This window comes from Agelaius phoeniceus, chromosome 4, assembly GCF_051311805.1.
Source record: "Agelaius phoeniceus isolate bAgePho1 chromosome 4, bAgePho1.hap1, whole genome shotgun sequence".
Lineage (NCBI taxonomy): Eukaryota > Metazoa > Chordata > Aves > Passeriformes > Icteridae > Agelaius > Agelaius phoeniceus.
Genome location: NC_135268.1, coordinates 50,572,645 through 50,599,854, shown reverse-complemented (window position 1 = coordinate 50,599,854; position 27,210 = coordinate 50,572,645). Strand labels below are relative to the sequence as shown.

At 36.1% G+C, this 27,210-nt stretch overlaps 1 protein-coding gene across 5 annotated transcripts in view; it reads right to left on the bottom strand.

Annotated features, from left to right (window-relative positions):
- The window catches only part of ATP8A1 (ATPase phospholipid transporting 8A1), a 102,455-nt gene that overhangs the window by 5,823 nt on the left and 69,422 nt on the right, over positions 1-27,210 (bottom strand). For all 5 annotated transcript variants that reach the window (XM_054632551.2, XM_054632549.2, XM_077177576.1 and 2 more), the window contains 6 exons: positions 26,335-26,413; positions 22,815-22,876; positions 19,576-19,632; positions 19,019-19,126; positions 7,242-7,330; positions 6,760-6,852 (listed from right to left, as the gene is read on the bottom strand). In XM_054632551.2, coding sequence (XP_054488526.1) covers positions 6,760-6,852; positions 7,242-7,330; positions 19,019-19,126; positions 19,576-19,632; positions 22,815-22,876; positions 26,335-26,413 — 488 coding nt within the window. The remainder of the gene's footprint in view (positions 1-6,759; positions 6,853-7,241; positions 7,331-19,018; positions 19,127-19,575; positions 19,633-22,814; positions 22,877-26,334; positions 26,414-27,210) is intronic.

Genomic DNA, 27,210 nt, shown 5'->3' with positions numbered 1-27,210 from the left:
AAAAATTTCAAAATCTGATAGTTTTAATAACATATTAAATATGTGTGAGGGGCTATATTAAAAAAATCCAAAAAAACTCTTCTGTTCTCTTGATTTGATATTCACTGTGAATTACAGCCTGTGTTTCAAGAAATACCAACCTATCACTTAAACACTTCAAATGCTGAAAAATGCAGCCCCCTCTCAATGTAAACCAGTCTAAAATTAGTTCAATTAAAAAAGAGATGTATCTTATGTATAATGTGAGTACACAGTGATTGGATATTGCTACAGTTTTGCTAGATTAGCAAAGATGTCTCTTGTGCAATGATGTAGTAAGAAAAACAGATTTCACACGCCTCATGTTACCAAGTTTTGATTACTACAATCACTTTTTAATATTATTGTCAATTAGCTCAACAGACTTAACTTCCCAGGCTATCAACCAGACTAAGTGGTGCAAGGAAGGGAACTAGACTGCTTTCCTTACTAGATTACCATTCAAGCCACTAAATTAGAAATGTTCATTCTTCCTTAAGTGACTCTACATTTATATATGAAGCTGAATCACTGTTTAGAGCTGGAGAGACTAATGGTTTATCTCATCTTTCTGTTCCCCTCTAGTCTGGCGGTTAAAGCATATGGTGAAAGCTTGGCTTTTCTAAGTTGGAAAAGGAAAATAAACCTACTATTTCCACACCCACAGAGGAATGCTAACTGGAAAATCTACAGGGTAAGGTGATAGGCAGGAGAAACTGCTTCTGTGGCCATGTTTTGAATGAAAAGATATAATGAGACTCCCTTGTAAGAAAAAAAATTAGGTACCGATTCCAGGAAGGTAGGAGGCATCTGCTGACTGAATCAAGAAAGGAGAGGCTGAAGTACTGAAACACATCTTACTCTCAGTGCTTTCCTAAGCTAAGTCTCTGGGGATTTTTTTCATCCTGCTTGCTCCTCTACACTGTGTAGGAGCTTTCTTTTTTAGTTCAGAGCTGTAAACTGTTTAAGTGACAACATTAATAAAAAATTAGGGACTGAAATCTAAACTGTAAGAATACAGAGACTGAATAAATAAATCAGTATTTTCATGTAAAACTGGAAGGAGGTAGAAGACTATGGATACACTTAGTTACACTTAGTTATCAGCTGCATCTCCTTTGCAATACATCTGTGAAATCCTTATTAATGTGAGTTGAAATCAGAAAATTTCTACGAAATGTTTGCCATAAATAAAAATTTAAAAAATTAAATAAAAAATGTTTTATTTAAAACATTAGCATGTCTATTGTACCATTCTTGGTACCATCATTCCTTGCTTGTATTTCCGAATGGAATGTTCAGATTGAACCACAGAATTGCTAGGCTGGAAGAGACCTTCAAGATCATTGAGTCCACCCCATGCCTGAACACCTCAATTAAACCATGGCACCAAGTGCCACATCCAGTCTTTGTTCAAACACATCCAGGGATGGTGACTCCACCATCTCCCCAGGCAGACCATTCCAGTACTTGATCACCCTTTTTATAAAAAACTTTTTCCTAACATCCAACCTATATTTCCCTTGGTGCAGCTTGAGACTGGTTCAGTCAGTTGTTGCCTGGAGAAAGAGACCAACCCCACCTGACTACAGCCAACTTTCAGGAAGTTGTAGAGAGTGATAAGGTCACCCCTGAGTCTCCTTTTCTCCAGGCTGAACACCCCCAGCTCCCTCAGTCGCTCCTCACAGGGTTTGTGTTCCCAGCCCCTCTCCAGCCTCGTTGCCTTCTCTGGATGCGCTCAAGCATCTCAACGTCCTTCCCAAACTGAGGGGCCAGAACTGGACACAGCACTCGAGGTGTGACCTCACCAGTGCCAAGTACAGGGGCAGAATGACCTCCCTGCTCCTGCTGGCCACACTGTTCCTGATCCAGGCCAGGATGCCCTTGGCCTTCTTGGCCACCAGGGCACACTGCTGGCTCATGTCCAGCCGACTGTCAACCAGCAGCACCCCCAGGTCCCCTTCTGCCTGGGCACTGTCCAGCCACACCATCCCCAGCCTATAATGCTGCAGGGAGTTATTGTGGCCAAAGTGCAGGACTGGGCACTTGGACTTATTAAACATCATCTTACTGGACTCTGCCCACCCATCCAACCATTCCAGGTCTCTCTGCAGAGCCCTCCTACCTTCCAACAGATCAACACACACTCCCAGCTTAGTGTCATCTGCAGATTTAGTGTCATTTGCAGATTTACTAATGAAAGACTCAACACCCTCATCCATGTCATCAATAAAGACATTGAACAGAACTGGCCCCAGCACAGAGCCCTGAGGGACACCACTGGTGACTGGCCCCCAGCTGGATGCAGCACCATTCCCCACCACTCTCTGGGTCCAGCCATCCAGCCAGTTCCTAACCCAGCACAGAGTGCTCCTGTCCTAACCATGGGCTGCCAGCTTTTCCAGGAGTGTGCTGTGGGAGACAGTGTCAAAGGCCTTGCTGAAATCCAGGTACAAAACATCCACAGCCTTTCCTGCATCCACCACGTACGTGGGTGACCAGGTCATAAAAGGGGACCAGGCAGGTCAAACACGACCTACACCTCCTAAACCCCTGCTGGCTGGGTCTGATACCCTGGCCCTCCTGTAAGTGCTCTGTGATGACACTCAATATAAACTGTTCCATAAACCTCCATACCAGGTACTGAGGTCAGGCTGTAATTGGCCCTTAATTACCAGGATCCTCCTTCCTACCCTTTTTGTGAATGGGTGTCACACTGGCCAGCGTCCAGTCATCTGGAACTTCCCCAGTGAGCCAGGACTGCTGGTAAATGATAGAGAGTGTCTTCCCAAGCTCATCTGCCAGCTCCCTCATCACCCTGGGATGGATCCCATCTGAGCCCATAGAGTTATGAACATCCAAGTGGCTCAGCAGTTCTCTGACTGCCTCCTCCTGGATAACAGGGGAACCATTCTGCTCCCTGACACCACCAACCAACCCAAGAGGACAGTTGTCCTGAGGACAAGCCATCTTCCCACTAAAGACTGAGGCAAAGAAGGCATTAGGGACTTCTGCCTTCTCCTCATCTGCAGTTACTGAGTTCCCTCCCTCATCCAATAGAGAACAAAGGTTCTTACCTTACAATTCCTTTCGCCATTAATACATTTATGAAAACATTTTTTATTCTCCTTTACAAAAGTTGCCAAATTAAGTTTGAACTGAGCTTTGGCCTCCCTAATTTTTTTCCTCCATCCTCTAGCAATCCCCTGAAATACTTCATGAGAGACCTGATCCTCCTTCCAAAGATGATACATACTCTTTTTATTCCTAAGTTCCTTCACAACCTCGCTGCCCATCCAGGCTGGATGTCTGCCTTGTTGACTCATCTTTTGGCACACAGGGACAGTCTGTTCGTGTGCCCTCAAGATCTCTGTTTTGAAGCATGCTCACCTTTCCTCCTTTGGAATGGACTCCTTTGCTTCTAAGGGCTGCTTCCCAAGTAACCCTCTTAACAAGTCTCCTAAATAGGCCAAAGTCTGCCCTCTGGAAACCCAATGTGAAAGTCTTATTGATGTTCCTCCTCATTTCACCACATTTCATTGCTTAAATGCTAAGCAGTGAAAAGACTACCTTTAACTTTTACAAGAACATGAAGTAGGCACATGTCTTAGTTAATGTATAATGAAGTTTCCACTGCACAGATCTGATTGCTGGTAAAGAAAACACAAAATACATAGGAAATACACTTGAGAAAAGTGATTTCAGCTATTCAAGTATTAAATTCTGTTCCTTTTCTAGACTTGAAATTTTGTGGGCTCTCTATTATAAATCACCCTGTTGCCATTCAAAAGCATATCTAAATATCTACATATGAAGCCAACAAAACATGGTTTTATAATTAACCAATGTTAGATCACAGGAACTAAATGCCTGCGTTCATTATGTGTAGCTATATGGATAAGCAAAATATTAAGTAATTTTGAACATGAGATGTATACCTTTACAGGCAATTAAACACAGTTATAGAAAAATTATTGTATTATGAATTCCTGTAACCCTCACAGTAAAGAATTTCTTCCTAGTATCTAAACTAAACCTACCCTCTTTCAGTCCTATCTCTACATACCCTTATAAAATCTCCTGGCTTTCTTGTAGGTCCCCTTCTCAGTAAACATTCAGATACACACTGATTATAATAGCTATCCAATACAAGAATCCTGACCTGTTATCTGTGGAAGCTGAGACTTCTATTTTGTGTTGTAGTATTTCTAAGATGGGAGTGGACAGAGAGGAAAAGTTTCTGAGTTATCTTTCTCACTGTTTCCCAGTTATCTTTTAATCATGCAGTGATTTATATATTCTTAGGCTTTTTTGGCATTTAATGAGAGCAAATCCCTTTTTCTGTTATAACAGAAAAAGGTACTCCCACAGATATGCACACACTAGAATAAGAAAGTCTCATGTACATATCTCAAACAGATGGAGAGGACATTCCTCACCCATTTAACTACTTACTCTGTACTGGTAATTAATTAATCTGAGCTTCTGCAATTTAGGAGACTCAAGAGTATTTACAAAATTTGAATCAAATTTTTGTAGATGCAAGTAAGTCAGTTCATCAGACCATTTCTTTAACAATAAATACTTTCTCCATAAAAGGTAAAATTTTGGCTCTATCACCTGAATTTTAATACATTAAAAAAATAATGGAGCGGATAAAATCTTGAGAGATAGTGAATTGTGTAACATCCAGTGATTTGCATATAAGGTGAATGCTTGTATCCTTTAGAAATACTGGTTTAAAAGTAACTTTGTGGAGAAGAATTAGATCTAAGAAAGATATTCTGGCAGGTAACTAAACAGCTGTCATGGAGCCCTCATAACTATTAACTGTGGGATAAAAAGATAATTACAAAAGCAGCGGTGAAAACACCAAGTTCATTTTACCTATATAAGAAGGGCTTTGGAACACATGTTGTGTGTAGAAGGAGGGAAAAGCATCCTGCCTAGACAACTGAAGTTAAAGCAGCTGAATTGAGAATACAAGGGAAGTTTTGGGAATGCAAGTACGAAATACTGAAAAGGTAGGTTACCTTACTTTTTTCTATACCCACAAGATGTTCCCCTTTTAGCACCATCCAGTAGTAATGTTTGCTTTCTTTTCTGCAACTCATACTTCTACAGTTTTTGCTCTTTGCAAAAGAGGACAGAGCATACATTGCTTCAAAGCTCAGCACACTGATAGTTGAGTGGGTTAATTTGGAGGAAGATATTTCCCTCAATCTGCTTGAATGACCACTGCCACTGGAGAAAAGCATCTGAAGCAATCAATTTACATCACCTTAAAAGCAAGAGAACTTACTCTTGCAAGCAATGGTTAGGTCTTGCAGTGATGAAGGAAAAGTAAGCTTGAAGGAGGAATTGCCACCAACTAGGGGATTCTACAGTACTTCCAGTGTGAAGCTGCTGCTACAAAAACAGCATATAGAGCCCAAAAGCATGCAGGTGTGTCCTCTTCTGTAACCCACCACACCAGACTAGGTGTTCCATGGCTGGCAGGATGAGCTTCCATAACCACACTTCCTTGTTACCAGGAAAGATGAACCCAACTAGAGACAAAACATTCTTGTGAAGGTGCTCGTAAAAGCTGAATACTGCCCCATTAAAAATGATGGTTATCACCTTGGTATCTGATGTAACTTGATCTCAACCTGGTAAATCCTAGTAAACTGATTCCTGCTGAATTGGAAGAGGGATACAATAAGATTGCTAAAGTATCTTTATGAACAAAAGGTACCTTCTGAAAATTGAACCTATAGTAAAAGAAGTGGCTGTGCGTAGCTTGGTAGGTAAAAAGCCTTCTTGGCTATGCTTTTTGCCATGAAGATACTAAAAGAACAGCAGTCCAAATAAAAGAAAGAACAGGAAAATCAAGTATCAGCAGTTTTGGCTTTTTTTTAGACTTCACAAAACTCACGAAAATGAAGACAAGAAAAGAAGGGTCTAGCTCAGCCAGATGGCACTAATGAATGGGAAGGGGGGGAGAGGGGGATTTTGTCATCTCATACATTCAGCGAGTGCTTGCCACAAGTTCAGCTTGGGGTTAAAAAGTCTGAAATATTTTAGTAAGTGCACACCTTTATGCTGAGTTTACATTTAGAAAATGTCCAATTGTTCAGTTTTACCTTCTCCCTTTTCAAATTATCTGCCTGGGCCATGAAAGAGGACATAACAAGGGAATTCTTGTAAGTTAAAAATTTTACTTACTTCATACAGGTTAATCAAATTAGTTTGCTCTGGACTGGAATTAAATACAAAACCAGCTTGCTATATTCAATTTCAGAAAATACTAGATACATTTTTTGTTTTTTCCTATGCTACTGAGCAGCTTTTATAGAATTTAATTTTTGTTTTTGTGCTTAGGCCCTGTTTACAGCTATACCAGAAAATGATGCAGATTTAAACTCATTTTGTTCTAACCCATTTTCTTCTTATTTTGTTTGTGAGTTAATTGTTAACACAGGCAAAAGTCACAGAATTAAAATTGCACCTCAAGCTTGTTCTATACATAAGAACCAGAAACCAGTCAGCTACAAAGAAACACATCAGTTAAAGCTTTTGGTAAAAATTCTATGCAAGCCTATGAAAAAACACATAGGCTCAGTAGACCTGAAGGTCTTTCACAGATGCTTTTCATTTGTACAGCTTTTGAAAAATAGCCTTTTGTCTTTGATACATGTATACAGCTAAAAATATTTAGCTTTGTTTTTTAAGAAAATGTTCTACATATTTTTACTGTACCTCTTGCCATGCACAACTGCCCCAGGATCCTCAGACTTCGCTTCCAACTCCTGAACTTCATCTACCAGTGTCTTGTAAGTAGCTCTCTTTACTCTGTAAGTACATACAAAATACTGCCAGACTTACTCTTCTTGAAAGTATAACAACAGATACTTTAAATGCTTATATAAATGTTCAACTTATAAATCCATTTTCCCTGACTTAAAACTAAGGAGAAATATCAAAAAACAAATCTAAAGAACATATTTTGTCATCTGTTATTGCAAATTAGAAAATATTTATTAATAAAACTCTACAATTATTTGAACATTTAAAATAGTAATAACTCTTGTAATAAAGTTTTTAAAAAACAAAGATGGTAAAAAAGAATTTTATAAAATCACCAGAATTTATCTTAATTTGTTTTTTATTATATTAGTAATTAGAATACACATTTAAAAGTCAGTACTCTCTTCTGTAAACACTGGCATTTCCGTACTCACACTTTGTATACTATATCAAGAAGTAAAGCTGTCATAGGAATACACAGAAGTCCCATCCAAAACACTCCAGAGCTGAACATCATAGCTGCCTGAAGAGAAAATGCACAAAACAGGATGTCATGACAAGAACTAGCAAAAAAAATCTTAGAAATATCAAGTAGTTTGTGGAGGCTATCAAAAGCAAATTTAAATGAATCATTCTAGTCAGACTAATGTGAAATAGAACTTGAACTCCTTTCTGAAATCCCCTGAGTTGCAACATAAATCCAGTAAACAGTAAGCACTATTTCAGGTCTAGAAGCTGGTAGAAAGATACAGTGCTTAGCTCTTTGCATGGGGGAATCACCCCTCCACAATGCTGCTCCATAGCACTGTAATGATTACAGGCTTTTCCGTTAAAATCAGATTTATCAAAAATCCACCCTTTTCCAACTTTCTCAATACATTATGAGCATAGTTTTTCAATTTGCAATCTAACAGGATATAACAGTTTCTGACTCTTCATTTGGATACTGGACACTGTTACAATTACCCTGCAATATAACTTCGATCTAAGTTTTCTCCCACAGAACTCGTTGTACCACAGTTCCCACACTGCCACAGACTCCTGTTAATCAGATTGCTTAAAAATGAGAAATAAGGAAACAACTATTTATGTAATTATGAAGATATGCAACATATCGTTAAATGAAAATCTAACACATTAATACATGGTGAAATATTTGAAAACCATGTAATTGTTTTTTTCTGTGTATTTGTTTTTTCTGTACACCACTATATGTAATACATTGTAATTTCTTCTGTTCACAACTTAGTCTCTAGAAATACTAAAAAGTAGAACATATTGAATGGCCAAAACAAACATCACAATATATGGACATCAAAGAAAAAATGTCTTTACCCTTGTAATTCGCATCGAAATGTCTACATTGATAATATGATGGATGCAAAGAGTATAATAAATACTTACTGAAGCATGTTACTAGAGGTTTGAATTGCAGTCAGTATTAGAAATAATTTTATAATGTAATTTGATTGTAGAGAGGTTGAAAGTAACATCACTACACAACAGTAGCGTAGTGTAGTTTCAAATCCTTTCTTTCATTACTTGGAGACTAATTTCTTTCACAGGTTAAAGCCTCAGTATGTAAAATAAATAAGCTGGAATGTTACTAGTTTTAATTAGCAGACAAATAGTAGATAGTTCGCAGTAGCTGAAGTCTAATTTCTCAACATGCATACATGAACATTTAAGAATTATACTCAAGTTAATATATGAAAATAGAAATTAATTATTTTCAGAAAAAACCCTAATTCTCATATAAGCAAAAAGTTCAATTTACCTTCTTTTTGTATCCAAATTCCTAATGACATTGATTCTTTGGAAAGCATTAGAATGTACTTTAAAAATATGGTAACCTTCCCATGACTATGTTAAAAGGACATAGATATTGCTCTGAGGTTCTACTAACTATTTCTGTCAACAGCTGCCAGCAAAGGTGTAAACACTGAGCAGTGGCAGGTTCAGAATAAAACAATTCATATTTTCAAAAGGAAAAAAAAAAGGAGAAAATTTTGTATCAGGAGGAAATGTATTAGAGAAAAAAATGAATTAGCAGTCACTTTATAAGCAAAACCTGACTCTTGACATATTTGATGAAATACTAATTTTCTAGAACAGGAGCTAATAGGAAATGTCTATCATAAATGCATTTTGCAAGACATTTTACAATTAACTAGTAATTAGATAGACAGTTCCCTTAAAAACAAGAAAAAAGCATAATAATACAATTTGAACTAATTATGATTATTCCTTCCTATTATTAACAACATTTTTTAATTTATAAGAACATAGCAAAGAGCTGTCCTTGTGTTAGCCACCCGGTATTAAATGTTTGCTGGTGAAACAGCAAAAGTGATAATGTAGGTCTTAGGATGTTAATTCTGACCATTGTAATGCTAACTATGAATGAAGGAACAACTGGCGCCTACTATTCACTCCATCCAGCCTTTGGCTTTACAAATGAACAACATGAATTGAGGTAAAAAAAAAAGTTTTTCTGCGTCATATTTGAAAGCCTGTCAGATTTTTTTTCTTTTACAGAGTTAATCCAAACCTAAAAGATTTAAAGCCGACATTCGCATTAAAGACAGAGGCCCTCTTTGTATTTTTTGGATGAAGAGGGGAAAAAATAAAATCCCACAGAGGTATTTCCTTCCTTTCTGTACAAGAAAGCTCCCCCCTCACTCTGTAGAAAACATTTTTGTCTCTAACTTTTCACATCTCTCTACACATAGGCAGGTCATCTGGGAAATGGCAAACCAATCCCTTTCAGACAATGGCACTAACAGGAGCAGCCTGTTCTGGGGACGGACTCTGGCTGCCTCTGTTTGTGGTTTACAAATTGTTCCTAATGTGAGAGATTTGTGGTCTATGCCAAGTCTTCCCCCTTTAGGCCTTGTGAAACCAAATGGAATCTGCCACAAAAGTGGCTCCCAGGGGAATTCAGAAGTAATCCAAAATGAGAGCTGGGAAGCCCAGTTTATTGTAGGACTTACAAATCCTGCAGGGAAGATAAATAATTTGTTGTGTGTGTAGCTCATGCTCAATATTAAGACTTTCTAAAATAAATTAGCATTTTTTTAAGTTTAGATTTTTATATAGGTTCTCATTTTTCAAAAAAGAAAGAATTGCTGAGGAATGCTCCTTTTCATGATTTAGTGGCAGACAAGAAATCCTGGCTGCAAAACATTTTTAAAGCACTGCTGAAGATGTAGTGTTAGGAAATTACATGTCAGAATGAACAGAGAATATTTGCTTTTTCCTCATTATGAAATGATCTGCCAGAACAGCTGGCTCAGATTTTAGAAAGCCTTTAAAAATAAGAAGAGAAAGATGAAAACAGTGGTAAAATTCTTGCTGCAGAAAAGTTCACCCTTTAATCTATTTCAAGTACCATCTAGGTATACATCTCCTTCCTATGAACTACAAGGCTATAAAATACCTCAACATCATCAAACCAGCAGAAGTTTCTCTTTTCAACCAACTGAAAAAACTTAATTAGCAGTAGTAATGTGCATGTGTTTGCCTTCATATATGCCAAAATACTTACTGTTGTAGTACTAAAACAGATCTGCATTAACTTCCAGTGAATTTCCTACAAGTAAGTTTGTGTATTGCCTCTAGTCTTTTCTATGTAGAGTTTAAAAAACATCTTTTAGCTCCTTTTAATTAGGAACTGTGTTACCTAGAATTGCAAAGAATTAAGTTCCTCTCTATTAGGATCTCTGGTTATTAGGCACATTAACCAAGACAGACCACCGGAAGCAGAGAAGATAAATTGGGCAGTTCAAAGATCAGCTCTGCTGTTCCTGTTTGAGAGAATGAGAATGTAACTACTGAATATGGAGAAGGATCTTTGAAGTATATCTGGGAATAGCAGATTCTGGCTCATGAATAAATGTCTGCTACTAGACCAAGTACAATTAAATGTGAAGGTTTGAGGACTAAAAATGGAAGCTACCTATTGGGAATTAAATGGAAAAATAAAAACCCCTTAGACAAACCCTGAAATGAAAGACAAAAAGAAAACTTTAAATATAAATTATTAAATAGTTAAAATATGTTAGTATCAGAATGGTAACATAGTTTTAGGCTCCCAGGTGAGGACAGATGACTAAAATGGATATGTTTTATGTGATGAACTCTGATTAACTTAAAAAAATCATCAACAAATCACTTTTTTTTAAAAGTAATAATATTCTCCACAAATGTACACTGAAACAGATTACTGATTTTTGTTTTGTAAAGACTCACAGGTCTTAAAAGACAAGCTGGGAAAACTTGGAAGGGGGATGAAAATGTGCTAAAACTGTACGATAATGCCTCTAAGGGCCTTCTGCTGAGGATAGGAAATATTTTGGACTACGAAGGAAAAGCCTAGCTTTTATTGTTAAATTATTTCAATGTTCTTGCAAATTTAGTACACCAGTTATTCCCCCTGAAATGAAGACACAGAATTTGGATAATATTTTAATCCAGACTGGTAAAAAAGCAGTGCAACAGCAAAAAAAAAAAAAAAAAAGAAAAAAAAAGACCAACTACCCTAGATATTAGCCATTGAAGAAGGACTATATTCTACAAGTTTTGTGATAATGAGGTGAGAATTGATAGACTTTGGTATTTGCTTACCATACAGAGCTCAAAGCACTTTTCTGAAATACAGATTGCCAACTCAGTTATCTGCCAGGTTCCCTTAAATGCATGGCACAGTAATTCTCTTGTTTGGAGGAATTTAGAGAAATCATTACTTCCCAGATTTTAGGGGCCTTATTTATAACTCTCCCTGGCTAACACTGAGGAAAAGCACCATAGCAATTTTTCTTAAATATACAACGATTTAAATTTATTTATTATGCTGTATTCTGGAAAAGTTATTAAAAAATATTCATCTGTTTTTTAAAAGTGCAAGAGACAAGTATCCATTAATATCACCTTTTACAGCTGGAGGGACAACACAGCAGGGTGCAAAAGCTCTAAGATCCTCACAGAGAAGCTGTTGATGTATGGGCTGGATGGACTGTGAGATACACTGAAAATGGGCTGAATGGCAGCTGGGGATCAGTGTCAGGCTGGCTGGAGGCCAGTAACTGAAAGTATACCCCAGGGATCAATACAGGGTCCAGTTTCATTTAACATCTTCATTAAAGATCTGGATGAGAGGCAAAACGTACCCTCAGGAAGTTTGCTACTGACACAAAATGGGGGGAGGAGTGGCAAATGCAGTAGAGATTGTGTTGCCATCCAGAGAAACCTCAAAGGGCTGAAGAAATGGGCTGACAGGAACCTCATGCAGTTGAACAAGGTGGAATGCAAACTCCTGCACATGGGAAGGATCAACCCCAGGCAGCAGTATATCCTGGGGGCCACTCAGCTGGAAAGCAGCTGGGCAGAAAAGGACTTGGTCCCAACGGACACCAAGCTGAAAATGAGCCAGAAATGGGTCCTTGTGACAAAGGAAGTGAATGGTATTTTTTGGCTTCATTAGACAAAATATTGCCAGCAGAGGGGAAGGCAGGTCCCCTCCACTCAGCGCTGATGAAGTCATGCCTAGGGAAGTCTCCAGTTCTGGGCTCCCCAGCATAAGAAACACAGATAAACTGAAATTAGTCCAATGTCCTGAAGTGTCTCATACAGGAGAGAAACCTGAGATAGCTGGGACTATAGCCTAAGAGAAGGCTTTGGGGGATCTCTCACCTTGAGTGGAGGGTGCAAAGACAGAGACAGGCTATTTCCAGTGAAGCCCTGTCATGGCACAAGAGGCAAGGAGAGCAAACTAAAACTTGAATCTGAAGATCAAGAGAGCCTTTCACTGTGAGGGTGACTGAACAGGGACATAGGTTTTTCAGAAATGTTGTAGTGTCTCCATCCTTGGTAACACTCAAAAGCTGCCTGGACACAGTCCGGGACAACTCAGTGCAGTGTCAGAAGCTTTAGACAAGATGACCTCCAGAGACTTGTTCAGCTGTTCTATGAATGTATTCTATCCTAAATACTTTGCTTTGTAGGCTTTGCTCTACATGAGACTAAAACCAATTCCCACTTTCGGATCAAACTTTAGACAAACATCTTACTAGAGAAGACCTTTTCATTAGAGACCAAAGTATCTACAGTTTCAAAAAATTATTTTTGAATGTGTTTTTGTGTAAAAAAACCCAATGTAGTAAAGGCATTAAAGGATGCAGATCTAATATTTTAATAAGCATGATTTCAAATAAGCAGGATACTTGGCATAATATAAAGAGAAGCAATATTTAAGAAACCAATGCTGTCAGTATAGTATATTCTAAAACACCTTTTCTACACAGTGCAGCTAAATCTTCCCCAAAGAAATATTACTGTTTTTCACAAGACTTCTGAAAACCTCAATCAAATGATCTTAAATTCTGTAAAATACATGCTTGGACCTTAACTCCAATTTCCGCCAGTAGTTTTATAAATCCCCTGGGTCAGGCAGAGCAGAAACAGATGGTGCTCTGGAGAACTTTACAGTGCATTGTCTACAGTACAACCATAAATTAAGAAGTTCTGTGGATACTGAACTTTTGCTTGAGTATCCATGTCATACTTCTTATTCAAGTAAATATTATTATTCTAAGCTATCTTATTAATCATATAGGTGTAAAAAAAGAGGTCTAACAATTCAGAGCACAGAACAGTAACAAGGAGCATTACAGATTGATTTGTTTTTCTCCCCTCCTCAATTACAGGTTTGCAATTCAGACCATAACCAGATTTTTTCAAGAAAGAGATAATCATATTAGTTTAGAAAAGTATCTATTTTTATAATTTAAAAAATTTGTCTGCTTTTTTTAAGAAGACTTAAAGGAAAAGCAGACCTATTAACTGCAAGGATGGAAGCACTAATGGAAGGTTCTTGCAGCTTTACAGCCTACTGACAGATGAATGGAGGTTGCTGTTATTAGGTGATGTAAGTTACAGAAATTTCATTAGTTAAAGCAATTATTGCAAAAGGATTACAAAGATATAAAAACATAGAAAATTTAATCACAGCTTCATTTATTTATGCAGTCATTATACAGATATGACAAAACATGGACAGCAGGAAACTTCTGGCAATTCCCTGAAGATAAAAAATCCATTTTGTTCAGTATCACAGAATAGTTTTCTCTGTATTGAAGAGTTTAAAAGAAAAAAGAAAATACACCTGCAAAGCATTTATCAAATATGAACAGACTTGGCATTTACTTTAAAAAACTTATGCAAACTTCATCTGGCTTAAACAGAAAATACCATAAGTTGTTTAAAATATTTTGAAAGTATATTTAAATTATTTATTTGTTAATATTATATATAGAGGTATCAACCTAATTATTATCAATGTAGTAGAAAGACAGACCCAGGCAGTTGATTTTTTTCAAGTCCACAATAAAAGTTTTCTTCTATTCTGAAGTGAAACCTTTCTTTTGAAATTAAATGCAACTTTTTAATGAAGGGGTCAAAATATACAGTGTTAAACCTAGCCAAAAAATGCCTAAAAATAATTTTATGTTGTTTTTTTCCCCTTTCCTTCCTGCGCATCTGTATTTAAGAGCACAGTCTTTACTAGTAAAATATTAAGAAAATAACCCACAAAGTTCCTTGTTCACATGCTTCCATACTATACGGTACTGACAGAAAGCAAATGCATGAATAAACATTCCTGCAGATGTAATGCAAATTTTAATATAATAAAAATATCCTCTGTATGCTACAGAAGATGCAAAGTTGTTATAAACTCAATGAAAGCTTTTGAAATGTTTTCAGTATTTCTCTCTTATAAGCTGTGCATCCCCATTTCTTCTTGTTTTGCTACTACTACCAAAATCCTCCTTGCAGAAAAGGTATTTTAATATTTTGTTATAAGTAGATAGAAGTTAAATTCTCAGTTTCTTAGGATCTGTGTCTAAGACTAGAAGAATATAGTCCCAGAATAAACTCAAGGAAAGTAATTTTTGAATGGGTGATTTTAAAGCACAAGCAAAATAATAAGAAAGTAAACAGTAAGTTCTACTTAATTAATGATAAAATATTTATGTCTTGTTTCTACTAAAAGACTCATGAAGTTGATTTGCTACAGTACCTGAACTAGCTACACATACTATACAACATAATTAATTACTTAGGTTATCACCCCTTTTTATCACATATCCTTCTTCAGTTTTATGGCCTATTTTTCCATTTTCTTCATCTTCATAAAGACCATTGCTTCTCTCATGGTTTTCATCCATTTTTCCTTCTAGCCTGTGTCTGCCAAAAGACAATGGTGAACTGACAGTTTTCATCTGAACATCATCAGTAAGGGAAAATGAATGAAGTTTTCTTCACTTGGAACTTTATTTCTTTAAGAAAAAAACCCCACAACTGGAATAGAAACTGTTTTAAGTTTGGCAAGATGTAACTGGTTTCAGAATATGGAAAGCTACTATAACCCAGACATCTACTATCAATCTCTAACAGATAATCAGCTACAGAACTACCAGTTACTCATATCAGAAGACCTGTGCCAGGAGACCTTACTTATGTGAGTAAGAAGTCAAATTGCATTTCTTTTGGTGCACTACCTGTTTGACAAAAAGTTATCACTACTTACAAGACTTAGGACTACTGCACCATGGAGAGCCATGTAGTTCCCACACTGTGAGAAATAGTACTGTATAGGTGGATGAGTGTTTGCCTAGTGCAGATCTACCAGTCTGGGAAAACCAGAAAACAAAGGTCTTGATGCCAGAATTGTCTCAGCATGCTAGATGAACCGGACATTTTGGATCAAGGGGGGCCCTGTGTGTTTTTGTTCTGGGAAAACTCAGCAGAAGAGAGAGACAGAAAAATACACTTGATTATACTATTAGGAACATGTCAAGGAAAGGGGTCTAGTAGCCTAGACAACAGAGAAAAAAATGCTGTAACTTTCATAATTTTTCACTTTACTGTATTTTCTTTTAGAGCACAGCATTCTGCAATCTTTCCTTCTGTGATACCAACATACAGCAACCTATATGAAAAGCCAACTTTAATTATCTTCTGTATAATTGGAACAATACAGTAAAAGCCAACTTTAATTATCTTCTGTATAATTGGAAAAATACACAAAAGGATGGAAACAGTGTAAAAAGTCAGAAAAACTTGCAAAAATAGGTGATATATTTGTTTCTTTGTTCAGTAAGTGACTGGATGATGGTTGGATAGTAAAAGATGAACACAAACCAACAACTCTTATGCTTTAACTTTGGGTCACTACCTTTAGTGCTCAAACATAAGAGTATTAGTAGCATGAACTGACTTTTCTTCTGTTACAACTCAATTTTTTCTTGAGTCAATACCTTGCAGTGTCTCCATAGAAATACATTTATCAGAGTTGAATATTTTATAGGAATGGATACAAAAAAAGAGTTTCAAAATATTTAGATTAAAACATTCCTCTGCATCCAATGAATGAATTTTCCATCACCTCCATTATGCTTTTTCTCTCCCCCTCAAGAGCAATAGAATTTTATTTTCTTGGAACAGAACCAGAAATAAGCAGGAAGAATCTTACTATTTTCATGACATTAATATGAAGAAGAACCAAATCCTCACCAGAATGTTTCATTAGGTGCTTTTCTATCTCAAAGAAGACATGAAAAATATGTTTGCAGAAGACACCATCTAGCTGGAACTTAATTGTTGGATGAATATTATGTTAAGAATACAGACTGGAAAGACTATAAACCTACTATGACAGAATTGTTACCAGCTCTAAGAAGAAGAAAGAGAATACTTTTAAACATTCTAAGGACTAAAGTTAGTAATCTGCAACTATATATCCTTATAAATTTGAAGTTTATTAAAAAGGGGGAATTTTTAATGAACACATTTGGGGAAAAAATGCATGAAAGTCCCCTTCAGCATAATTTCTCATATCATACCAGCTAAAATGGACAAAAATCTAAAAGCAGACGTCAGCTTTTGACACACTCTAACTTTTGCCAATATGTTGATGAATTTTTCAAGTCTGACTCACACATTTGAAGAAATCAGGCAAGCAGTATTTGCACAGGCAAGTAGAATTGCTTATATGGATTTGTTTCTGTCACATCACATTTTTTTGCAGAGATAAATCCATGAATCTCTTAGTTTCAATACTTTTGGAAGGCCTGATTTGCTGTGGAGAAACTCAGTGAATTCTGCCCTGCCAGAGACCACTCAGTCAGTAGAGGAACTTCAGGAAAGCTTACAGAAATCCTGCTTCCAGTCTGAGCTGCAGGATGCATCAACAGGACTTTTAGCCACACAGAGTGCAGCACAAAAAGCTAGACAAGAGTTTTGAACATAAGCTTTACTGGCCTATGATACTTTCAGAAGACTTTATTCTGACATCATAGACATTGAAATATATTCCTAGAAAGGAAACAAAACCAACCTCAGTCAACACCACCCCCCTTTGAACAACTTCATGCACATACACACATCAAAACTACTATATATGCATACATGCACAAACAAACACACCAACAAATTAAGACTACCCATTTCAAGTACAGATAAAGTTTTATCACAACAAAGAAATGATTTTAGGTTCATAAGTCAGACTACTTTGGCACAATGTTGAATTTAAAGCCTAAGAGTATTATTTTTGTTGACAGCTAGATCTCTTTAATGAAGAACTGTTTCTAGGAGATCACAGGAATTACACTCCCTCAACACCAGGTGTTTTCACAGTAACTTCAGGCTCTGAAAATGTACCAACTATAACACTGTTATTTCAATAGTGAAGTGTCCACCCTTATGCCACACAAGGTATAACACTCCATTTTGTTTCCACTGTGCTTATCACCATGAAAGTTCTGGTGTCTTAAAAGCAGTCAAGTTTTTACAAAATCTCTAAAACCAGCAAATTCCAAAAACATTGTTTCTTCTATAAAATACAGTATATATGAAGAAAAATGCTGAAGTACGATAGCTTAGATTACTTTAATTTAAAATAATATACAGAATTAGTTTTGAGTACTGGAGGCAATGTGGTAATGTACAAAATCTACATATATACATGTGTTAGACACTATGATACAGAGGAAAACCAGCTAGAAATTGTGTAATTTCAAATTCTTTGCCTTAGGTGTCCAAGTATATAATGTAACACCTTGTGCTTTCCATTAAAATGTAATAGTTACAGAAATGCCTATAGACTATTTTTTCCTTTAACAGTTTAAATAAGAGGTTGGATTTATGAGTCTTAATTACTTTCAAGAGAGGGAGAGATATGCACCTACATTTTCCAAATACTACATAAATTTTTAAATTGCTGAATTATATCCCAGTGGTGGTGGAGTTAAAGGGACTCACTCTTTTACTGGTGTAAGGCTTGATTTAGCTGATATGCTTTGAGAACCATTAGAAGAATATCCTTCTGACTCAAGCAAGTATTCTCAGTTTCTGATTCCCACTGAGAATGCACATCAAACTTCTCAGCTCAGGAGGTACTGGTCCCACCCAAAAGCAGACATTAGTGTCTGGGAAATTATTTCTTCAGACGTTTCTGGAACTGAATGGTACTGAGAATTTGGGACTGCAGCTCCAATTAAATCAGATAAGGTAGCAAATAAGCATCTTTTACAGATTCAATCCAATCTGGAATATTCAGATCAGGTTTACACAAATGCAATTAAAAATGAATGAGAAACCACTAATTACCATCAAAAGGTTAAAGATACATTAGAATAATGCATTCCAAGCAGCACATTAATCAACAAGGAAGTGCTCCTGACAAGCAGTTAATGCAATGTTATGGAACCTCAATTTTTTTTGAGGCATTTTACAGAAGTACTTGGAAAATTTGTAAAATTCAAGATAAAAAACAGCCTTAACCAGGCTACTATTGGTTACTTCATTATAAAAAAATACTCCAGAAAAAATAAGCACTCTAATTCTGAGAACTGCATTTGGTAAGACTTTTCTTCAGAAAACTAAAGCTTACCTAAGAACTGCAAAACAGCTTACCTGTCTATTCTTTCTCATTAGACCATATACTCACAGCCTGTTTGTTGAGCTCCATTTTTACAAGAGTAAAAATTTATTCTATTTTAAATAAACATGGTTGCCATATTGAAGGTATAAAAGACAGAATGACGTATGCACCTCTAGCTAGTAGAAGGATCCAATAAAGATTAGGTCTGTACTACAGACTGAAACAATATTTTTTCCATACATTTGGATGGTAGTTAAAATATATTTTTACCTCTCCTGACATATCTGGTGCCATAGGAATGACCGGCCACAAAGAAGAGTAGATTCCAAAAAACACTACCCAAAGTGCAATGCTTCCCCAGATTGCTATGTGGCTGAACTGTTGAAACAAACATAAAAAGAACAATTATCATAGATGTATTATAACATAACATCTTTGCTACCTAGTATTTACAATGCTATTTTGATATATTAGGTTAAATTTCCATACCTTGTATTAATTTAACTCTACTACTTCAGTTAGCTATTTCTTAAAGGAAAATTATACTATCAGCAGCAATATTACTGCATTTTAAGCCAATTTAAATTCAGTTACAATAAGTCCAGAGTAATTTGATTTTTCTTGTTTAAGTATTACATCTGTCGTAATTTTCAATATTGAGCATTATTTTTTGTATGTGGATATTCTGTCCTTCCACACAGTAACCACAGTTTGCTACTGACAAACTCTTAAAGGGTGCAATATAACAAGTAAGAAGAAAACAATACAATTATTCATCCATCATATTTCACAGAATATATGAGAATATGGTAAAGACATTTGCTTACCAAAGTCCAATATGAGGTCTCTAATCCAGCCTTCAAACACACAGTCAGAACCACAAACTTCAGGAGAGAAAGACAGAGAGAGTATTCTTAATATGCCAATCTTAACACACAGAAATTATTAGTTTGGTTAAACTTTCAGGAGAAGACAAGAAAAAGTAAATTACTACTAGAAGATTTAAGGATACAACCCAGTAATAAGCTAATAATAGAACATTAAGAATTACTAGATTCCATTAATAATGGCCACTCCCTTGATTTGGAAAACTCTTCTTTTGCATTAGAAATCTTATTCTTGCTTCTTAGAACTCTCTAAGTCTGGCTCTTACAACGGTGTTGGCATCTTTATTGATGGTGTTTAGGTTACACAAAAAGGTTTGTGAAAATTGTAGTAGTCCTCTTCAGTAGAGACTGAAGGCACTCTAGTTACAGACAGGATGACTACAACTTTGTACACCAAGACAGATTTAGAAGACACAGGTGCTGGACTGAAGGAGGCTTGCAATTGTTCAAGTTTACATTAATCTAAACTTAAAAAACAACCAAAAGTTTTGTTCACTTCATCAGTAAATGAGTCATCTGCACCAAACCCTGAAAAGCCTGAGTTAAATGTTGGTAATGGAAGACTTATGTTCTGCATACAAATAACATGTTGAGTAAGTTTGTTATGTCATTTTCATTATTCCCTGTGATCTTTATCCTTTTCTTATCTTTATACTTTTTATACAGCAGTCTCTGAAAACATCACGTTTGTAGGACATGCTCCATTTTATCTTACAGATGAGCAACAGGAGAAAGTTTATAATCCTACAGAAAGGACTAGTTGATCTAGGAAAGTTGTTTATCTCCCTCCTTTGAAATTCACTCAAGCAAGTTTTCTGTTTGCCACAGATATAGTTATGACATTTTGTAACTCACTCGTGGATGTGTATCACAAGGTTTGCTTTACATGTAATCTGAAGAATATGAGGCTGATAAAAGGAGTCACAAAGACCAAGCTCCAACTCTAACAGCTATACTTTAAATTCTAGCTTGTTGGACAACTTGGCAGCACTGGTTGTCAGTGAGTCTGTTTGTATTGAACTTCAAGCAGCCTCAGAAATTCAGAAGAAATGTACTTCAATCAGAAGCTGAAGCAACTAGTTAAATATGTATGACAAATCTTTCACTCTGTCTGGTGCACAGAAGGATACAAACACTGCAAGAAAGCTTCCACCTATAAGCTTATACTTTCAATTATGAAATCCTGAAATCTCCTATTTCAACTGTACTATTAAGGACAAAAAAAACCAACCTCACACCACCACAATTTCATTATCTAAAACATGTGTGAAATCTAATTAGAAGAAAATTGAGGATGATTATGAGTATTATAATTGGCTTGGTCTATCCAGTTTGGGTTCTGTATTTGGATGCATGAAAAAAAGTTATGGAAAAATAACCCAAACAAACTCCTTTGGTACACTTGTTCGCTACTTGGGTCAGTCATAAGAGAAGTAAACATCCTTCAGGATAAGATCAAACATTGCTGCTGCATAGACAAAATGTATACACAAAACAAACACTGCAGATCTCTATAAAAGGAGATACACATTGTGAGTATAGAGCCTTTACTGACCTGTGATGGGATCAGATCTGATACTGCTAACAAAATCACCAACTACACAGAGCCACTCCCTCAGGAATATGGGGTTTATTGCTCCCTCCTCTGCTTCAATAGTGCTCTAAATCCTACCCAGGGAGCAAGAACTCAAACTGGTATTCTGTATAAAGACTGAGATTTTTTTCAAACAAAAGACTCTCCAAAATGGTCATACAGATATTTTCACAGCACTCAATTCCTATTTGGAATTTATGTTTAAAGAAATAATTCCAGGACATACTATGAATCATTGCATATTTCTGAATTTTATTTGTGGATCCAAAGAAACGAAACTATATCAACTCCTGAATTCCTTTCTTATTGACTTTTGCAGAACTGATGACTACAGATGTCTGAAAACCACATTGTAAACAGTATGAGAAATGAGAATTACCTTAGCTTCAGAATTTTGATATGACTGACAACTGTTACCACTCATATACCTCACAAAAACAGATTTAAAAAAAAAATTAAACTCTCCACCCTAATTTTGAAAATCTCTCCAAAAATCACGTTTGTCCCAGATTTCCTTGAATTCCTGTGCAAGAGCAGGAAACCATCAATTGTAACTTCTCTATTTCCCCAGACTTTTAACCTGAAGTGAAGGAAAATAGGGTTTTTTTTGGGAAATTCTTGAGCATTTTGCAGGTTAGTAGCAAGAAATTAACTACCTCTCAAGATGGTCAAGTTTCAGCTCTTCTAGTTGAGAAGCAGTTGCAGAATGTGACATATGAGCAGCATTGTGACCTCTGTTTTAGCATGTGTCTAGAATATTTTCCTTTTATTTCAGTTATGCTGTTTCCTTATTCCCCAAAGAAGTGATTTTGATGTGAATTCATATTACAGCCCCTTACTTTAATGGAAGAATTAATTTCTTTTTTGCACCTGCCAACAGTGAGGAACTTGAAAAATTAATTAAACTTTTAACATTGAAGAACAGAGGAGCATAAATCTAATTTTGTTTCTAAGACAGATCTTGGAAAACCCACTATTGAGTAACATTCATATCTAGTAAGTGAAAAGCACATATTTAGCTTTACTGATTTATTCTAGGAGATAAAAGATTAAAAGGAAAAAAACCAATTATGACTACTACCTATGAGAGCAACAGAAATTTACTGTTAGGTATGGATCAGGTGTATTTCTGGTGGTTTGATTGCCTCTGAAAAGGGAGGCACAACCTTTATTCAGTATGACTTATTACCTCTTTTAAGGCCTCATGTTAAATTAAGAGAGAGAACAGGATTGTATCATCAGAAGCCCACAAACCACTTCTATAATCAACAACCTGAGATTTCTCCAATGCAAATGCTTAAACTAAATTAATAAGCATGCTAATTAGGGAATTAGAATTCCCATTATTTAAAAAACCAGACAGTTAACAGTAAAGAACAAATGTATCTTCTGCATCTTTATTAAAGTGCTTTGTTTTAAAAACTGGAATTAGTACACAAAGTGCACTCCAAATCTTCTTGAAGAGTCATTCAAGAGCCATTTCTTAAGGCACTTTTTGAGGCACTGCACTAAGTCTTCTATGAATAGAATTAATAGTAATAGTAGCAGGATATCTTTAAAATAGTTAGAGCCAATGTAGACTTACAGTGTATACAGTGTTACCCAGGAGCAGGTAATCAGAAGTTCTGCCATTGCCGAATACAGTGCCTGGAAAAGGAAACAGGGATTAAAATAAAAACATTTCAACATCCACAAAAGGACTATCTATGATCTTAATTTTGATACAAAAGAGATGGCAGCACTTTCTACAGGGTACTTAGAGATTTCATCTTGAACTACACTGAACACTAGAGAACTATGACTTGTATCATGTTTAGTGCTCTAAAACTTTCAGTGACTTCAGGGATTATGCAGGAAACAGGAACTTTCTGTGACACCATAGACCAATAAAACCAACTTTGTATTCAGTAGAGTGCAATTACGAGTTTCTTTTAATATCAGATATAAACTCATATCATCAGAAAGATGTGAAATAAAATGGTTATAGTATATATTGCTTATAACATGGAAGTAAGCAGAAGGCTTAGAGTCAGACTTTTATAAATTCTGTTATTTTTGGTATGGAAACTTATCTTTGCTCTTATGCATATTTCTGAATTAAACTTCAGTAAAAATACAAAATATACTCAGTTTAAATTCTTGAGATGCTTGTCATTCATAAAATTTTCAAAATTTACCCAACTCAAATATGTGGATTCATATAAGTACATACCCATTTGGCACATATGGAAACACACACACACACATCAGTTATGCAGAGTCAGAGCTCTCAAGAGACGCATTTTCATAAAAAATCATATTTTCATAAAAACCACATGTTTCCTAAGTTTAAGACTCTAAAGCAGTGAATTTTCCATTATTTATTAGAAGTTCGTGAGTATTTTTACAGCATAAGCTTTTCTGATCCCAGTTCTGTCAAATGTTTTTTTAGACATGGGATGATCAACAACTGAATTATTATGAGGAAATTCCTCATTCTCAATTAAAAGTGCTGAGGTGGCTGCATTTTCCCATATTCAGTTTTGAAATGCTTCTAGCATTCAAGGCTGTTCATATACAGCAACTAAAATAATAAAATTATAATACTCTGCTGTAGAGGTTCTAACCACTGGGATACTGCTTTTTACTACATTATACAGAGTGTTAAATGCTGTGTATGTAGTAAGTAAGGATAAAAGACAATTAAAAAAAAAAGAATAATAAAGAAGTATTTTAAAAAAAGTTGTATTGGGGGAAGAGAAGAATAAAGGTATTTCTCTGTGGGGGGAATTAAGGGATAGATTTTTAACTCCTCTGATTAGGCTGGACAGAGGAAGGTGACAAAAATGGTGATAAATGCTGATAAAAACAGGCTGTAGTTGGAAACACTTATTTTCCACTATCTCAACTGGCACATGTTATATTAAACACTGCTAGTTAAGTATGTTTTCATATTTGTGTTGAGTGTTTTTCCAGCCTGCATATCATCTTTATATATGCTTGAAATTAAATCCATTTTGGTTGTGGATGAAGAATGCTCCTCTCTAAAAGCTTTTCAGGACTTTTGAAGACAGTTTAACAAAGAAAAAAAATGATGTATTTACTGATATTCTGGAAGAGACAGCAGGGGACAACTTCACACAAAAATACTAGGATAGAAGTCCTCCTTAACCTAGTTGTCTCTCATTCCATGATGAGGAGTGCACCATAGCTGCATCCTTAGCTCTACTGATACTGTCTGCATTTCTGACACTTCCCCTATTTAACTTTCTCCCTGGACAGACCAGCACACCAAGAACGACTACAGGAACTGAAGCCTGAAAAAAACCCCCCCGAGACTGTAGCTTATTTTAAAGATTATACAAAAGAGGGAGCACCTGGTGAATTTACCACTGCACTGCTTTACAATATATACCTAGCAGTAAAGAGCAAAGTGAGAATAAGGCAGAGGAATAGGCAGGCAGCTAAGCCTATTTCCACCAGTCAGAGTGCTGGGACTCAGTACTCTAATGCACAAAGCTAAGCTATTACTTTCATATTTCAGGATCTATCTGCACTTCTTCTTTGTTAAGAGAAGGTGAAAGCAGGGACTTGTTCTCAGAAGTTCCTGTCTCTGGTACTCCCTAGGAAACTAATAGTATTATATCCCTTTCCTCACTACACATGCAGACACCAGTGATTTAGTTAATAGCATATCTCTTTTTTGTACTTGTATCTCCCTCATGTAAAACTCTGAGCACCACCAGACCCATCCTAGGTACTGATTATATCACCTCACAATGTACACAATTCTCCCAAATCCCAGTTCTGCTCCCTTACCCATCCTTCCTTTAGCAATGAAAGGGAAGGGCAGCAGGCAATTTGTTCAGACTCACAGAGGCCACTTGCCAGCAAGGCAGTTCTAGCCCAGGGTTTGTGTGCCAAGGAGGTTGAGCTCTGACAAGTGCTTGTACAGGTATCTCTGCCATTCACAAATGAACTCTACTTTGCATCACCACAGACACTCACTGAACACTTATCCATGGTGTAATGCAAAAATCTCTCACGTGGATTGGCTACAGCTTTGAACGGAGATTTCAGTTTGAATGTGAGATTATGGGTTTAGAGTATGCACTGACATTTTGGGAATCTCATTCCTACTGGGCCATCTAAATCTCTCCAATGCAAACTATTGCCACTGAACTCACATTCAATGTTATGTGAGTGGGCTTTCAGAGAAAATAGGCTGCCATATCCCTCTCTTTACCCATTAGGAGTCACAGTGTGTTTTTCCCTTAAGCTTTTAGGGCATAAGCAGCTGTTACTCAGCTGACCTGAGCTGCTAGTCTAAGCACTTTCAAAAGTCCATGAGAACATTTCTGTCCCCTATGCCAGGGCAGACTGCTTGGCTACATCACCAAAACTGAAAAGGGACTAATTTTCAGAAAATCTGTGAGGTACACACTTGTTTTTTTCCTCCCCACAAATTGGAAACAGAACAAAACCCCACCTTTATGAAAGCTCTTCCAGCCCCAAACATTCCCCAAAAATGGAAGCAAGTGCTTTCAAGTTTCCTTTAATTAGCACCACTTTCCTCTCAACCACCCCACTTCCTTCTGCAGCTCAAGCATAGACAACAGCTGAACTAGAAGATGGACAGGAGTGAGCAGTCCAAGATGTCACTGTTCCTCTGCCACAATCCCACTCATAGAAATATAAACTAGCAGATTAGTATGACCTTGACCTAACAGGACAGAATGTACACACAATAAAACTAAATGTTGACAAAATGGAAGAGACAATACAAGGGATCATAGCATTTTAGAATCATGGAGGTATTTACCATGGTGGTGTATTTCATAAAAATTAGCATAATTAAATAGCAATCTCTTTTTCTCCATCTTGTTTCAGTTTACATCAACTATTGAAATAGCTAAATGTCTATGTACATATTATTATTCCTGCTTTTACACAGATCTTAAATAAAACATTTTATGTATATGGCACCTGGTTTAGTTCTAGAAATGGTATCTTGAAATTTAATCACACCGAACTGTTATTATTTATAAAGCTTCCCTTAGAAATAAGACAATATTTAGAAATGTTGTACTTTTCAACACTTATATTTTTATTTTCATAATATTTACCATGCTGGAGGGCTTTTAGTGGAAACCAAAACAGAATGAATGAGTGGAAGAGGCCATTTAAACAATGAACCCAGAAAACCTAAGAAAGAGAAAACAGAAAATCCATGAGAACCATTTGCAATAAACTAGCTCTGTGAACCCTGACCTTTCTTTTTATCCGTGTGTTAGATTCACAAAATGTGTTTTTGTTAGGCCACCACTGTGGAGTAATATAACTGACAGGCACTTTCTGCCTCTTAGCTCTTCATGGGTCATTTGTTTATTTTTATGCTTTGGAAAAAAGTGTTTATTATCTCCTCCTTTTAATTTCAATTCAGAATGGAAATTAAAACATAAAAATATGGGAATATCATCAGAAAAATGAGACTAAACTAGACAGCTGGAACAATTCCTACATTCTAAGTGGGGAATTAAAAAGGACTCTAGCTTTTATAATTTGTATTTCGTATAAGAATAAATTTAGATAATAGAAAAATTAAAACCTGAGCTACACATATGCCTAACCTACATATTCCCACACACAAAGGAATTTAAAAAGGACAAATATCAGTTTCTTCCTTAAATTTCTCCTTACATACTCCATTCTTGAGGAGCACAATTTGATCATATTAAAATTCCTTTAGTGTATTTGCTGAACAACTGAAGCTTTACTTTCAAACTTATTTTCATTTGTAAAAGATGCCTTCTGCAAAGGACTGTATTAAGTTTAAGAAAAAACACTCTATTAACATTTTCCATAATATATTGCATAATGACATAAAAAGACTTAATAAAAAATATGTAGCCCATTTCCTTCAGTATGGCAATATTGGTTTTTTCACTAACAATGCTTTTGACTGTTATGCCTTTTATTGTAACTGAATGATGTGTATCTTG